At 36.5% G+C, this 16,898-nt stretch overlaps 1 protein-coding gene across 2 annotated transcripts in view; it reads left to right on the top strand.

Moving 5' to 3' along the window:
- LOC129755379 (probable pseudouridine-5'-phosphatase) overlaps positions 1 to 13,509 on the top strand; it is a 45,337-nt gene extending 31,828 nt beyond the window's left edge. The window contains exons 3-5 of one of the 2 annotated variants that reach the window (XM_055751829.1): positions 12,238 to 12,456; positions 12,679 to 12,911; positions 13,033 to 13,509. In XM_055751829.1, coding sequence (XP_055607804.1) covers positions 12,238 to 12,456; positions 12,679 to 12,911; positions 13,033 to 13,209 — 629 coding nt within the window. In that variant the 3' untranslated portion in view covers positions 13,210 to 13,509. Of the gene's footprint in view, positions 1 to 11,921; positions 12,141 to 12,237; positions 12,457 to 12,678; positions 12,912 to 13,032 lie in introns of both variants that reach the window. The other variant, XM_055751830.1, reaches the window with a different exon arrangement.
- The last annotated feature ends 3,389 nt before the right edge of the window (positions 13,510 to 16,898 follow it).

The following is a 16,898-nucleotide window of genomic DNA, read 5'->3' as shown; positions in this document are numbered from 1 at the left end:
AGGATTTCGTTAGATGATTTAATCGATCTTTATTTTCCTATGCAAAGGCACTTTTTTATTTCATTCATCAAGAAACATCAAAACAACAGCTTTTTTTGCCATAATAAAAATATTTTTAGAATATTCTGGAACAATAAATGTGAAAATTGAACATTTCGACACTGAAAACAGTGTCGAAAAGTGCTACTTTTCAGCACTGAATTCAGTGTCGAGTAGGACATTCCACGACCTACTTGATCATCAATTTTCAGTCGTTGGCTTGGTCGTCCACATGTTGTTATAAGTTGACATGTGCTTCTTGTAAGTTAATCAATACATTTTCAGCTGTGGTGGCGGCTCATAGAATACTACCACTGGGATACTGGTCCACGTCGTAAAAGGCGACTTATCCAGTACTTCCCATATGCGTTAGTCATTCTTCAAATGCGACTATCACATTGGGAGGGGGGGAAACTTGGCTTGGAATTTTGAAGTTCTAAGCCAAGTTTTCTTCAGGGAGGATTCACCAATTGTGCTTATTGCTATTAATGCGCATGCACGAGTTGTATTCTCCTAAATTTTGTAAACACCCGCTTCAAGGTGGTTCTGTGCCTGCGGGCCCCAAAGTGGGGGTAGGAGGGTGTATAATAATCCTATCTTAAGCAGAACGTTGTTAAGGTCTGCACTATAGCCAGGCACTGGTGCAAAGGGCCGTATTTTTCCTGGCAACTCGTGGGATTCAGATTATACACACGATTTTAAAATTTTCATCCTGTATGGGATACCCCGCTTCATGCGTCGATATGAAGGTGCAGAGGTTCTTGTGTGTGATGGAAATATGTGTGGAATTCTTTGATAGAAATGCTTTCTATTAAGGTTGCACAGATAAATCTGCAGCACAAAAGAACCGCTACACTGAACTTATGTCGTTTAATCCTTAATGGAACTGCATCAATCGCCTTGGTCCAAGAACCCTATTTCCGAAATGGAACTTTTTACTTAGGGAATTTGCTCAAACCAAACTTTACTGTGTTCAGTGTAATTGGAATGACTAATGCCCGAATAATGCCTCGTGCATGTATATTGATAAACAATTCTTTAAATGCAACACTTATACCCAATCTAACAACAAGAGATATTTGCGTCGTTCAGGTTTCGCTGCCTGATAGAAAATACGTCTACTGTTCAGCATACTCACCATATGAACAATCATCCCCTACGGATGATTTAAAAAATGTCATTTCATTCTGTGAATCACAAAATATACCTCTTGTAATTGGCTGTGATGCCAATGCCCATCATTTTGTATGGGGTAGCTCAGATATCAATCTGAGAGGCTTAAATTTAATGGAATATTTAAGCAGCACTGATTTAGAAATTCTAAATGTAGGAAATAAACCAACTTTTGTTAGGTGTGACAGAGAAGAGGTGATTGACATCACACTTTGTTCTAGAACAATTTCTCAGGAAATTTCAAATTGGCATGTGCCTAACGAAGAATCGATTTCTGACCACAGGTTTATCTATTTTGAACACTCAGGTGAGTTTTTAGGAACAATTACATTCAGAAACCCAAGAACAACTAATTGGGACCTATATTTGGAGCATCTTGCTACTAAATTTCATGGATATACACCTGAAATTACTACTCCTTCTGAGTTGGATGAAGTGGTTGCAAAAACCACCGAAATTATTTTAAATTCTTATGAAGAAGCGTGTCCCTTGCGAACGTTGAAATTCAACAAAAACAGTACACCATGGTGGAACTCAAATCTTAGTAAATTACGAAAAAACTGCAGACGCTCTTGGAACCGAAGGCGCACGGAAGGTTTTGATGCTTTCAAGTTGGCTCGCAGAGCTTACCGGAAAGCAACAAGAGCTGCCGAACGCTCAAGTTGGCGGAGCTACTGCACAAACATTTCAAGCTTGCACGAAGCAAGTAGGTTAAATAAAGTCTTAGCCAAATCAAAAGATTATCAGGTTTCATACCTTAAAACCCCTAGTGGTGATTATACATCAAACGACGAAGAAACATTAAGTTGTCTATTCAATACTCACTTTCCAGGATGTGTTGATCAAGATTCATCGATAGAGCCTGAGTTCTTTTCTGGAAGTCTAGATTCCTTGCATTTTGCTCGGAAAATAGTTACTACAGAATCGATCAAATGGGCAATCGATGGTTTTGCTCAATACAAATCTCCTGTAAGTGACGGTTTATTTCCAGTTTTGCTTCAAAAAGGTTTCGATCATTTCAAACACATATTAAGAAAAATAATGATAAGCAGTTTTGCTCATGGATATATTCCGAAACTTTGGCGGCAGATAGCCGTGAAATTCATCCCTAAAGGGGGACGATCATCATACGACGAAGCCAAAAGCTTTCGTCCTATTAGTCTAAGTTCATTTCTATTAAAAGCACTTGAACGTTTAATTGATCATCATATCAGGCAAGAATGCCTTGTCCAACATCCGCTTAATGCGACACAACATGCATACCAAACAGGAAAATCAACATTAACTCTTCTGCACAACGTAGTACATAATATTGAAAATAGTTTTTCACAGAAAGAATCATGTCTAGGAGCATTTCTAGACATAGAAGGAGCATTTGATAATGTCTCGTTTACATCAATAATGGATGCGGCACTACTTCATGGAGTGCCTAGTGTTCTAACTAACTGGATTAGCGCAATGCTAAGTAACAGGAATCTTCATTCGTCTTTAAGACAGGCTTCAATAACAAAAGTTAGCACACGTGGTTGCCCACAGGGAGGTGTATTATCACCTCTTTTGTGGAACCTAGTTGCAGACGGCTTGTTGAGAAAACTCAATGACCGTGGAATACCAACCTATGGATTCGCAGATGATTATCTTCTGCTGGTACGAGGTTTGTGCATAAGCACATTATTTGATATAATGCAACAAGCTCTGCGCTCTGTTGAACGATGGTGTTCTCATGTAGAACTTTCAGTTAATCCTCTAAAAACTAATATTGTTTTATTTACTAAAAAACGTATCACCCGCGGGGTGCGCCCTCTGCTGTTTTATGGTTCCGAAATCACCGTGTCTAATCAAGTTAAATATTTGGGTGTCATTCTTGACTCCAAATTAAACTGGTCTGATCACATCGAATTCAGAATCAAAAAAGCATGCATGGCTTTCGGACAATGCCGACGTGCAATCGGAAAAAACTGGGGACTTAAACCCAAACATATTCACTGGATTTACTCCACAATAGTAAGACCAATTCTGGCCTATGGGTGTCTAGTGTGGTGGCAGAAAGGAGAAGTTGCAACAGTTCGGACTAAACTAAATCACCTTCAAAGAATGTGTCTTTTGGGGATGTCCGGATCGTTCACTACAACTCCTACTGCAGCACTAGAGGCTCTGTTTTCTATCAAACCTCTACACTTGTTCCTAAAACAGGAAGCCTTCTCATGTGCTTTTCGTCTACAGGCAGTTGGTCTCTGGCTGTCAGGAAATATCGTAAGATCATCGAGTCATACAAATGTGTGGCCTGAATTAGTTAGATTAAACAAGTTTAATCTAGCGCCAAACGATTTAACACTCTCGAGTAGTTTTCCCTACATGGGGTTTAAAGTCAAATTTCCTTCTCCTCAAGAATGGTTATCAGGTTTCGTAGAGGACCAAATGTCCTCTCATATTGTATTCTATACTGACGGTTCATTATCAAACGGCCGTGCAGGTGCAGGAATTTACTGTCACGAGTTGAACATAGAATATGCTCAACCTCTAGGAAAATATTGTACAGTCTTTCAGGCTGAGCTATATGCTATTATGTATGGAGTGCAAATTGCACTTCAAAAGAAGATTATGTTCAGAACAATTTATTTCTGTTCAGATAGCCAAGCAGCTATCAAATCACTCAGTGCTTCCAGTTCTAGATCAAAACTGGTAATCGCATGCCGGAAAGCAATCGAAGAACTTGCTGAAGGCAATGGATTAAACCTTCTATGGGTACCCGGACATAAGGGAATTTTCGGAAACGAATGCGCCGACGAACTCGCTAGAGCTGGGTCGGAAAAGGAATTTTACGGACCAGAGCCGGCTGTCCCAATATCACCATGTTGGTTCAGAAACCAAATTCAAACTTGGTCCTCTAACCAGCATGAACGATACTGGGAAGAGTTGGACACTTGTCGTCAAACTAAATTATTTTTAGAAAAACCATCTCCAATCATATCGAGTTACTTATTAACTTTAAATAAATCTCATTGCAGCATCTTGATCAGAGCACTCTCCGGTCATTGTAAACTCAACTATCACATGCACAACATTCAGCGTGCTGAATCTCCAGTATGTGGTAGTTGTGAATCAGATGTGGAAGATCCCTTCCATCTTATATGTAACTGTCCCTCATTTGCCAGACTACGTTTTCGTACTCTGGGATCTTACGCTTTAAGCGAATCTGAGTTTAAGAAATTAAACTTAAAAAACATTCTATCATTCCTTATCGAATGTAGAAAAGAGCTTTAATGCTAATAATCCCTAGTGGAAAGGCTTTATGCCATCTTAAATAGATTGAATTTATTTCTTCCTTTTATAGGTTTTTCAGGTTTCTCAGGTAAATGATGAAATCTTGGATAAAAAAAGGCTAGGCACAATTTTCCCGTATGTTTGGATAACGTGCCGCTATTAAGCCTACCCCCATTCTGATACCTGATACCTGAACAATTATGTAAGGCCAGCAATATACTTCTTTTTGGGATTTCGTTAGATGATTTAATCGATCTTTATTTTCCTATGCAAAGGCACTTTTTTATTTCATTCATCAAGAAACATCAAAACAACAGCTTTTTTTGCCATAATAAAAATATTTTTAGAATATTCTGGAACAATAAATGTGAAAATTGAACATTTCGACACTGAAAACAGTGTCGAAAAGTGCTACTTTTCAGCACTGAATTCAGTGTCGAGTAGGACATTCCACGACCTACTTGATCATCAATTTTCAGTCGTTGGCTTGGTCGTCCACATGTTGCTATAAGTTGACATGTGCTTCTTGTAAGTTAATCAATACATTTTCAGGGAATTTTCCGGATTTTCATAAAACTCGGCAGGCCCAAGGCTGACAATTTTCTGTCAATTTCTTTCGATCCTGACCAGCGCCTAGTTGTCAATGTCAACAAAAGAATATCAAAGGCGGCTTCGAACTTAATGATCAAGCAACAAAGTCAGTCAGTCAGCATTTTCATTAACATTGTTGCATTCCAATCGAACCACACACTCTGGCAGCTTTTTGTTTAATGTTGTGGTTGTCTGGGGAAAGTTTTTATGTTATTTGTCGTGCAAAATTTTGAAAAATGAAATCCTTTACTGAGAGAAAAAAATGTCGCAACAATCAAGATGTTGATCTTTTAACTATACTACTGATAATTTGCAGTTCTTGGCAAGTCTCTTTGGTCAAATTAAGACTTTTGCAGAAAGAATCTTTTTGCAACTTATTGCATGAATAACCATAGTGATTAAGTTATTCAGAGAACGAAATACATAAATCAATTGGTAAAACTTAAGGTACTACGCAAGGTGTACACTAGACTGCCTCAAATTTGTATGGGAAATTTAAAACCTGTGAAATGTTATGCGCTGCAAGCTGAAATTGATCCTAGGCCTAGTAAAAGATCTCATGCCAAATTTGAGCAAGATCGAATCACGGGAAGGAGTCGCTCAACGTACCCAACTTGAAGTTTGTATAGAATTTTGAGAAATTTTGTTCCGGAGAAAAATGAAAAAAAAAAAACAGTTCATCAATAACTTACAGTACCGTTCATAATTGTATAGAAATTGGAAGCACGCGCACTGTCACTTTGAGTTTGAACTTCCATAACTTTTGACTCTGATGATATTTTTTGATCAAATTTTCTGCGTTAGATAGATCAACTATCACACTAATATATCACAAAATTTGAGCTTTCTGGAGTTTGTGTGACCTGAGATACAGTCATTCTACGAAAATCGGACTTTTTGGACTTTTCTCATTCAAACTGTAATATCTCAGAAATTACGCTACATTTTTTGTTGAAATTTTGCAGAGTGATTGTTGAAATGTAAAGCTATCATGTCTGAAGTTTTTGAAAAGTTTTATTGACGGGAACAAAAGTTACACGAGGTACAATTATTCAGGCATGAACCTAAAAATTCGATTTCTATAGAATTTTGGACGATTGTTTTCATAGGAAACTCCTATTTTATGTTTAGCAACCAGTAAATCTATTTCAACCAAAAAATCAAAACAATATTGCGAGATTCTGATTTCAAAACACAAATAGATCTTTAATTTCATTTTTTCATTTCATCATTGCTTTTGCCTGACATTTTTTGACTGATGTGTGGATGGAAACGATTATGTTCTCATGAATCGTCCAAAATTCTATAGAAATCGCATTTTTAGGTTCATGCCTAAAAAATTGTACCTCCCGTAACTTTTGATCCTATCAATAAAACTTTCCAAAAACTTCAGACATGCTTACTTTATATTTCAACAATCACTCTGCTAAATTTTAACAAAAAATGTAGTGTAGTTCCTGAGATATTGCAGTATGAATGAGAAAACTCCAAAAAGTCCGATTTTCGTAGAATTACTGTATCTCAGGCCACACAAACTCCAGAAAGCTCAAATTTTGTGGTATAACAGTGTGATAATTGATCTATCTAACGCAGAAAATTTGATCAAAAAATATCATCAGAGTCAAACGTTATGGAAGTTCAAAGTCGAAGTGACAGTGCGCGTGCTTAGAATTTCTATACAATTATGAACGGTACTGTAGGTTCACTTTTGCCGTTTTTTTTTTTAAATACGGTTTTTCTTAAAGCCTTTATTATGACAAATATTTCATCCCAAGACTGCATTTTGACCAAAGTTAAGATAAAAAAGTTATTAGGCTTTAAAAATTGGATAACTTTTTCAACGGTGGTATTCATCACTGTTAATTAGTAGGGGCGGTCGAACATGTTGATTGACGCCTCATTTAAAGTAATGAATACCACCCCTAAAAAAGGTAGCCAATTTTTAAAGTCTTATTACTTCTTTATCTTAACTCTAATCGAAATGCAATCTTCGGATGAAATATTTGTTATTATTTGGGCTATAAGAAAAACCGTATTCAAACGAAATCGGCCGAAGGGAACCAAAGCTATTGAAGAAAAGCTGGTTTTTCATGTTTCTCCCGAACAAAATGTCTAAAAATCCCTCGTTAAGCGACCCCTTACCGTGATCTGATCTGGCCCAAATTTGGCATGAGATCTTGTACTAGGCCTTGGACCAGCTTTAGCCTGCAGCGTATAACTTTTTTACAAAGTCGGGTCGGGTCATGTGGGGCACTCTAGTGTATACTTTTTTTTAAAGTTGCACAAAAAAGTGGCTCCAGAGACTAGTGTTAGAAGATCGTTTATAGACGCAAAACGATGTACCCTATCTCAAAATTGAATAATGCAAATGCCTATGCGATTGTCTAACAATTATGCAGCTCAAAATGCTTCATCGAATCATGTTTAAGCTTAATGGAAATATGGTAGTCCCAAGTAACAATTTTAGCTTTGTTATGGTCAGCAAAATTTCGTTAGTACCTACTATAGCATTAATCTTCATAAAAAGCTAAAGCGCATTCTATAACATCACCTGGCACTATCCTAGAAACGTCATCATGACCAATCATTGTTGTTCATCAATGTTGGTCACCAAAGCTTTTAAAAAGCTTTTATTAAACATGTTAGCAATTTTCGTTTTTTTAGATTCTGTGAGTCCTCGGAGTTTTTTTTTTAATTTTTTTTTCAGCAACCATGATGTTTGATGAATGATAATTGCATTATTGAGATATGATCTGATAAAGTTAATAGCCAATAAAGTTTTCTACTGCCGATCAAGATTTTAGGTAAAATGTATATGAAATAGTATCTTAAAATAAAGGCGCCTCGTCAAATCTGATGGTCTATCACGAGCGAATTGATGGAAAATAGGACTGGAAAAATATTTTCAAATACTAGCATTGTGAATCTATCAACATGGCGTCATTTTGTGCCCTTCAATTTTGCAACCAACATGGGGTTAGTCAATTCAATGCTTAATAGCTTTTTTATGGTCAGATAAATGGTTTAGATGGATTAGTTTTATAAAGGTTTTATGAGAGCCATATAAAAAAGCTAAAATTAGACGTTTCTCTTGCAAGCTAACTAACTACACGATTTGCGGATGAGTTCCTCATTTCTGAGTTGTTAGTCAATAGTACAATGAATGAGGATAGACTTTTTGAATGAAAAGGGATTGGTTGTGAATGACCCGTGGAATAACCTATGAGTTGAAGTCGAATTTCGTTGTCTGATGCCATCTTAAAACCTAAAATGGCGGCTTCCGCTGAGCTTCGAAATGCTGTTAATCACTGGGAATCAAATGAAACCTCCACAATATGAGTATTGAGAGAAATAGCTTAACTGCTAGAAGTCGAATTTCGCTATCCGACGACATCGTGAAATCCAAGATGGCGACTTCCACTGAAATTTAAAAATTACTAAATTACTCGTTTATCACTTTCATCTAATAACCATATTGTGAAGGTTTCATGATATTTTCATCATTTCATGATATGAAATTACAGCTTTGGAAATAAAAGCGGAAGCCGCCTTGGATTAATGATGGCGTCAAGCATAAAAAAAATCCTTTTATTTTGGCCCTTTCACTCAATATTCATATTCATATTTTAACTCAAAACCAACACAAATAACTTATCAAAAATGTGTAAAAATGGGAATTCCAATTCAAATATGGGCTATCTCATCTGATACAACCTGTGTACATATTTCAGGTGGCGATGGAAATTCCGTACTAAGAGTTAGTAAAAGTTTTTTTTTTGTAACCATGACAATTCGTGACGTCAGTTGCATTTTCAAACAAACAACCATCATCGCTATACCGGCGAAAACTAGAGAAAAAAATCTTTGCCAACTGCCGTTTACGATTCTCGCCTAGGATACGTAAACATCCTTGCAAGTGACGTAGACTTTGTTTACCTTTTTACTTTTTAAATAACGAGTTCTGGAATAGTGTGCGTGTTTGTTCGTGACCTTTCTTTGTACCTCATTGAACCTGAGCGTGTTCTGTTTTGACATCTTAAACGGGAACTGTCACTAAGTTTTTTGGCGGTCTAATTATCAAGCACTGAGTGCTATTATAAAGAAAGCTTGGAGCAAAATTCTAAGTTTGTGTTTCATTATAGTTTAAACAGAGCAGTCATAACTCTTTCAAAAGAACTTAAACAGTATGTTTAATAAAAGTTTTATTATCGTTTTCCAAATTATCTGTAAACGATTCAAGAATACAAGCATTTTGCATGACCATAATTAAACCGTCATAAAACGAGCTGCACAAAAAATGCCATAATTAAACCATAATGAAACATCCTAATACGAGTTAACCTAAGTTTCTCGGGGTATTAAAAGTGTCATAAAATGCAGCCGAAAAATCATGCTCCTTGGAGTTTTTCTACAAAACCAAACAAACATTTGCTTTCCAAACATTGCATACACTGGAATCTCTACGATTTTTTTCGCATCATTTTTAAGTTACTCTCAACAGGATTAAGTTAAGTGATTTTTGAAAGTCTAAATATCTACAATTTTAAATCTGGAGTCCTATAGAAAAATGATGTTTCATGTATTTTTCTTCTTGATTTTTACTGAAGGATTCCTTGATTTTGTCTAATTTTGAAATCAAATGCCCGGGTTTTGCCAGGTTTTCAGTTAAAATAGCCCGGATTTTCCCGGCTCGAACACCTTAGGGAAGAATGACCGTAGTGTTAAACTTCCAGAAAAAAACGGCTCAGATACGTGCGGGAAAAATCTGGCAAGTTTAGTTTAGAATAACGTTGCCAGGATTTTTTCAGCCCGTATCCGTGCCTCAAAAATCGGGGCGATTTTATATAAAAACCTGGCAAAATTCGGGCATATGATTTCAAAATTGACACCCTAAAATACGGGCAATATCCGGGCAAATTTGGTTGAAAACCCAGGAATAACTCAACAAAAATCTAGAAAATAAAAATAAAAAAAATGTTTTTCATCAAAACTCATCGACAGATTTTAAATTTTATTTTAGACCTCCAAAAACCCTTTTTTTGTTTGATGAGGCAAATAAAGTGAATAAATTTTGGCTATTTTTCAATGAAATCCGGGAAACCGGGCCGGGCCGGACTGTTACCAAATTATGTATTGAATATCCAGGCAAACCCGGATAAATCCGGGCAATTTGGCAGCCTTAGTCTACAAGGAAAAAAACCTTAGTCTAGAACTTTGAAATTGAAAACATTGTACGTGAAGCCATCCTTCACGTCGAATCTCGTATATGGGGTAAGTTTCATCTTTGAATTTCAAAAACCGATACATACTTTTTGTTGAATGGCTCAAAAACTGATTTGTGAGATTTTTAGCTTCTAAGGCTTAAGCATCCCCTGTGTGAAATGTCAGCTCAATCTGGCCTGATTCAGAGGTGCCTTTTGGGTGAATTTTTTCCCCTTAAAAAATCACTTTAGGGAAGACCAAAAGCAATCGGAGAAAAGTAAATTCAAGCTTTGATACCAAATGACGTCGAGATCCGGTGTTATTTCAAAAATAAAACTTAACTGGAAACCGACTTTTTAAGACTGTTTTTCGAAAGAAAAGAAACCCGATAGATTTCAATTGAATGTTTACAAGCCCTCCTGTTTTAATAAGATCGTCCTTTTTCATTTTTTATTTGCAAAATACGCATTTTTTTTCAAAAGGAAGGAAACTAGAATAGAGAAATAATATGACATCAATGTACACAGTGGTCCACGACGGAACAATATCGCGACAAAATTAATTAAGAAGTTATAATAAGAGATAGATGAATTGTGTCTTCAGCAAAAATGCTCATCAAACTATGCGCTTTAATCATCTTAAATCAAATATCACGGCGTGTCATTTTTAAAATGATTTACACTCAACAACTTTTTCCAGTGAACAGATAGAGCCAAATTGTTTCCAACAAAATTGTAGCTAACAGTTTTTGAGGCAAATTTAACGAATACATCACATACATATGACGATTCGTAAGCGAGTTATGATTTTTTGAAAATTGAAATATTAGGGTGTTTCAAAAATAACAGTTTTCTGGACTAACGAACGCCTCCAAATACATGTTTGCTCTCTGAGAGAAAAATGTGCGCATTTTAATTTCATACAAAGGTTTAAAAGACATGTGATGTGTCTGGTAAATATAAAATCATTCACAAAGGTTAGAGACAGAACACACACTAGACTGCCGCAAATTATTCGCTACGGTTTTTCTTAAAGCCTTAATTATGAAAAATATTTTATCCCAAGACTGCATTTCGATTCGAGTTAAGATAAAAAAGTTAATAAGCTTCAAAAATGAGCTAATTTTTTAAAGGGTGATATTAATCACGGTTGATGCTTCGTCAAAATGTTCGACGCAGTGCCTTATCAATAGTGATGAATATCTCCCTTGTATTAAACACCCTAATCAATTTCTTCATGATTAAACCGATACTTTTTACACAGTACACGATAGTGAAAAGGCGAGATGAGTACCTTATCAAACACAGATTGACAACTTGTCTGACGTAACGTCAAGTTATCTCATCTTGATCAGAAACGACTTTAACCATCATAACGTATGTTTTCACTGAGCGATTCCGTAATATGTATTGTTTAGGTAAATAGTCGAGTAGCATAGTGTCAATTCTCTTAACACACGGAACTAACAACTAATATTTAACTTTCAAGTCAACATGAATGTCATATTTATGATGGCATACATGAATATGACATTTTATTGAAATTTACTTCCTTTATTCGTAAATATGATTCCATCTTGCATGACGTTGATTGCAATACGGCGCGCTTCACTTCTTTCTGCTTCGTTTTCAACCCCTTTTCGAAACCTCCAGATACGGAGAACTTGTACACGGAAGTAACGCAGAGTATCGCGGACCCATACGGGAAAGTTTACACCTGGGAGATAAAACAGGCGGTCATGGGACTCCAGCGAGAGGCGGCCGCGGCTGCCATCGTTGAGGCCCTCGGACTTCCGATGACGCCGGAAGAGTACGTGATCGTTTCGACCGAGAAAATCAACCAACTGATGGGCAGCTGCAAGATGATGCCAGGTACTGTTGGGTAAACCCGAACCGATAAGACTAATCGGGTGTTTCTGTTTTTTTCTCTTTTTCTTTTCTTTTCTTTCTCACCCGTTTTCCCCCACAGACACGGAGAAAATCTACGAGAGAATCCTCGGCGATCTGATCAAATCGTACAACTCGACCTACCCATGGGCAACCCGCATGAAGGTCTTGGGTACGACGGAACAGAGAACCGTATCGATCATAGTAAACGATCTGAAGCTGTCCTGTACAGTGGATGAGTTCTTGAAAAAGTTTCGCCAGAAACAGCTAGTGGAACTCGGCGGTGCTCCTCTTATGAGAGGTACTGATGAATGACGCTCTTATTGGTATTTCCAATTGTGACCTACTTCTCTACTCATATAACGTCCATTTTCCATTAGATCAGTTCTAGAATCGATTTTCTCTGTGTTCTTGTTCATTGGCTACGAAATAGTGCACACCCTTATGCTTTTTCCCTAGAGTTAGTCGTTAGATTGTAAGATTTTATGAAAACTAACATTTTTTCCTATACATCAATAATCAGGCGCGGAAAAACTGATCCGACATCTGCACGAGAACAACATTCCCATTGCGGTGGCTACGAGTTCCGGAGCCGATTCCGTAGAAGTTAAAACTAAAAACCACCAAGATATCTTCAACCTCTTCCACCACAAAGTTATGGGATCGTCGGACGCCGAAGTAAAGGAGGGCAAACCGGCTCCGGACATTTTCCTAGTAGCCGCCTCCCGCTTCCCCGACAAACCCAACCCAGATCAGGTAAGACTACCCTGAAACAGTAAACATTAAGTAAGGTTTCAAAATCAGCACTCTCTGGAGCCACCTTTGAAAGAAACAAAACTGAACTGCCCCATTACAAAATGCAATATTTTTGTTGTAGTGCCTTGTCTTCGAGGATGCACCCAATGGAGTGACGGCCGGTGTGGCCGCCGGCATGCAGGTGGTTATGGTTCCCGATCCGCACATCGAAGAAGATCGACGGAAACAAGCTACGGTGGTGCTCGAATCGTTGGAACATTTCAAACCGGAAATGTTTGGACTTCCTGCCTTCAAATAGTTTCGGCCCCCAGCTATTACCTCTTCGTTTGCCGGTATTCTACTCTTACAGTCACACACACCTAAATCGCTCCCCTCCGCTAGAAAAGCTTTATCCGTTTCCGTCATTGGGCGTGAGCAAGTTTACGACAGTCCGGTCCCGGATGTTGGGGATGAACGAGCAAAACAGAGAGAAAGGGACAAAGATGAAGAACTATGCACGTGGTCGCTGCGTGTTTTAAGGTAGGCACAGAATCTATTGCTATTTTTCGTACAAATACCTTGCTGCTAATGAGAATATAGATTTAATGTATTTTAAGTACGGGATGTTGGCATTTCTTGCGAGGACTAGAAAAGAAAGCATTGCTAGAAAGGTGAATTTAAGATTTCTTTCTCCTGCTTGAACAAAGTAGGAGGTGCGATGATTAGACGATGATGGACATGTTTTAATTGTCATGAAAATTGTCTCGATAATCAGTAATTTTTCGTCCTATAGTAGAGCACTCTTTCTGGTAAAGGACCCGTCTTTCGACTATCCGAGGGCCTTGGTATAAAAATTCTTCGATAGATCTTTTGTTTCAACTATAGTCGTTTTACCTTCTGTATGGTGTTCTCGGCTTTGTATCAACGTTGCAGTTGGCGGACAGTTATCCGGTACAACTGTGATTAATCGGGCTCGAACTCGCGGACATCGGCTCAGGAGACAACTGACTTGCCCAACTTAAGCCCGGCGGGGAATTGTGATCATTATCACTTTCGTTGTCAATTCTATTCGTTTTATTTCATCTTACGCGGTAGTTGGACTTAAATTCAGATTTTTCTTCGCACGACAGGCTTTTCATTGCTTGCTCATATACTGCCGTATAAAGATATTGAATTTTATCCTAGGTCGGTATTTGGCACAGCCTTATTTTTGCTCCCGGAAAGGCGCAAGATATGGATTCGATTTTTCAACATTAAATTTCATCTTATCTATTTTCTGAAATTTCAAATTACGCTAATAGATTCAGCTTCAAACAAAAACTTTCGCAGACGCAGACTGAATGTTCAAACAAAAACTTTCGCAGACTGAATGTTTCAGGTAAGGACCAGCTCCGGGTTATATTCAAAAATAACAGTTACTTTAGTCTTAATAAATTCATCATTGTCAAGAGAATTGAACACCTTGTGAACGTGAGTAGTTTTACTGTTTAGTACTTGATGAGAGATTTAATATTAGAGATACAGTACATTTGGGAAATTTGTTTTACGTAGATATAGATTTAGTTTGCTGAATACCACAGTATCAATAGTTGATCTACAAATTGCATGTACGTGATTGCGCTTTCTTTGAAAAAAGTTGAAAAAATTCAGATAAGTATGTATTTTTGTCTGAGAACCCATCAGAGTGACTGATAGGTCTTTCGACCCGAGTCGGTACGGGAAGTCTCGATCGCACATTCAATTATTGTATATGCTTAACTCATCAACAATAATTGAAGCACTACCAAGGGGTCCATTACCACTGGCTTGGGAGAGGTTTGACTCATCTTACTCCCCTCCAACTGTTCGAAACAAATAAAGAATTCTGATTCCAAATTTGCCGTGATACTCCGGCTGGCTTGAACTCACAACCTATTGTAGGTATAGCAGTTTTCCGCTCGTTTGATGCCCTGTCCTAATCCCCCCCTCACTTATCCCCAATGATGGAGTTAAGCTATTTTATGAATCAATTTGATAAAAAAAATTTCATTTAGAAGAAATGAAATTCAAGGATACTTATCTTTAAGCCATCAAAAGGCTTAAGCAGTTTTTCTGCGATGTGGCCCCAACATACTTTGAACTTACAGTCATCGTTGATGATAAGCCACTATTCCAACACCTCTTGGATTACAATCAGCCGTCGAGAACAACCTTCCTTTAATTTTCAAGTAGAATAAATAAGTAATTGCAAATCCCCTAGGACATAGGTCGGTAACCTTTTGAGTTAGAAGAGCCAAAAACTTCAAATTTTCAAAATTTTGGATTTTGAAAGAGCCACATTGAAGATTTATGTTTTTGATTTGAACAAAAAAAAAAAAAAAGAATATATCAAAATAGATCAATGAACATAAGTTTTACGGAAATAACTTTAAAATCATTAGAGTTTTTTTTCTAACTTTTGGATGCTTATTTTAAATCTGTTTCTATTTAACATTAAGTACATGGATTCGTATCAAGATCGTCAACTCTTCTAACATGGTTTGATTTTATATTAAATTTAATACGTTGGCAAATATCGAGTCAAGGAAATTTAAAATTCATATGAATCTTAAATGAATACTTTGCATGATGTTAAAGTGAAAATGAATTCTCTTAAAATTATCAATATTTTTTTAAAATCCCCAGATTTAGCAAATTCTTTCCAAAATCTGGAAGTATAAGGTTAAATGCAACTGAAATTTATGTCGCCGAGAGTATTAATCTTCAAAAATTATGCTCCTGACACTGATATAAGCTTCAAAATTCATGACATCAAACGAACGTGTCTTTAAAATTTTATGTATCTGAAAAATTCAAAAATCTCATTTTACGTCACATGTGATACTTTAGTTTTGTGCGTCCAATTGAATGAAGAATGAAATTCAATACGTTGCGTTGCTGGAGCTTAGATTACTGGAAGAAATATCTGTGGTTTGAACAATATAAATCTGTAATGATGTGATATTGTAGCCTTCATTGAAAATTCGTGAAAAACAGTACATTTTAACTGCCAAATCAGTGAAGAATACTTTTAATATTTCGAAAAAAAAAATAACAGAAATCAATTATCGGTGATAAATTCTTAGTAAAAAATGAAAACAGAAAATACTACTAATATTCAAACCATGTTGTAAAAATTAAACTCGGAACTTCGAGCAACTCAAAAATAATAAAAGTGTAAACTTCAGAGACATGGATAATAAAGCTTAGTTCTTTTAGAAATTAGTCACTTTCTTTTGCTAACAGCTCGTTTACTAGTAATCGAACATTTTAAAAACCTTAAAAGAGAAATATTGTATATACCCTTCGCAACCTACGATCTATACTAATCGATTATACTCTAAGTGCAATCTCATGATGGTTTTAATTCGTTATTGCCAGCAGAAATTCCATTAAACACGCTTTAAATGGCTTAAAAATAATCAAGTTTAGTTAATTTCTTAACAGCTGTATCCACTATATGGTCCTCAGTTTCTTTTAAAAGAGAAATATTGAACTGAAAAGTAGCAGAAATTTAAGGAAAAGGATGCAGACATCTAAAAAACAGATTAGACGAAGTATAAGTTTGAAAAACTGATCAATATCATGACTGAAAAAGTGTGAGCCAGCGGATGGGAGGTAGCAAGAAAAAAAATGGAAATTTTCTCACAAAAAACGATAATTTTTTTAAATTTTTTTTCCTGTATTATCATAAAATTACCTTCATTTCCTTCATAGAAAATATTTCGATCAAACGAATGGTGTTTAAAATACACGCATTCGTAACTATCCCCTTTCTAAAAAAAATAAGCTTTAATATCAAGGGTGTCGAAATTCGGTGTTTTTCGGCGTATATTTTTTCACAGACCTTAATGTGTTAATAATAACATTTCATGTTATCTAGTTTCCGACAACCAGTTTTAGGTTTCGACATCAATGATGGAGTGTTCGATATAGATACCGGCATATTTTATTAAATTAATTTATGCAAAAAAAAATTTTTGCATGAGC

The sequence above is a fragment of the Uranotaenia lowii genome, chromosome 3, assembly GCF_029784155.1.
Source record: "Uranotaenia lowii strain MFRU-FL chromosome 3, ASM2978415v1, whole genome shotgun sequence".
Lineage (NCBI taxonomy): Eukaryota > Metazoa > Arthropoda > Insecta > Diptera > Culicidae > Uranotaenia > Uranotaenia lowii.
Note: the sequence above shows the minus strand (reverse complement) of the source record. Positions and strands in the feature narration are given on the sequence as shown.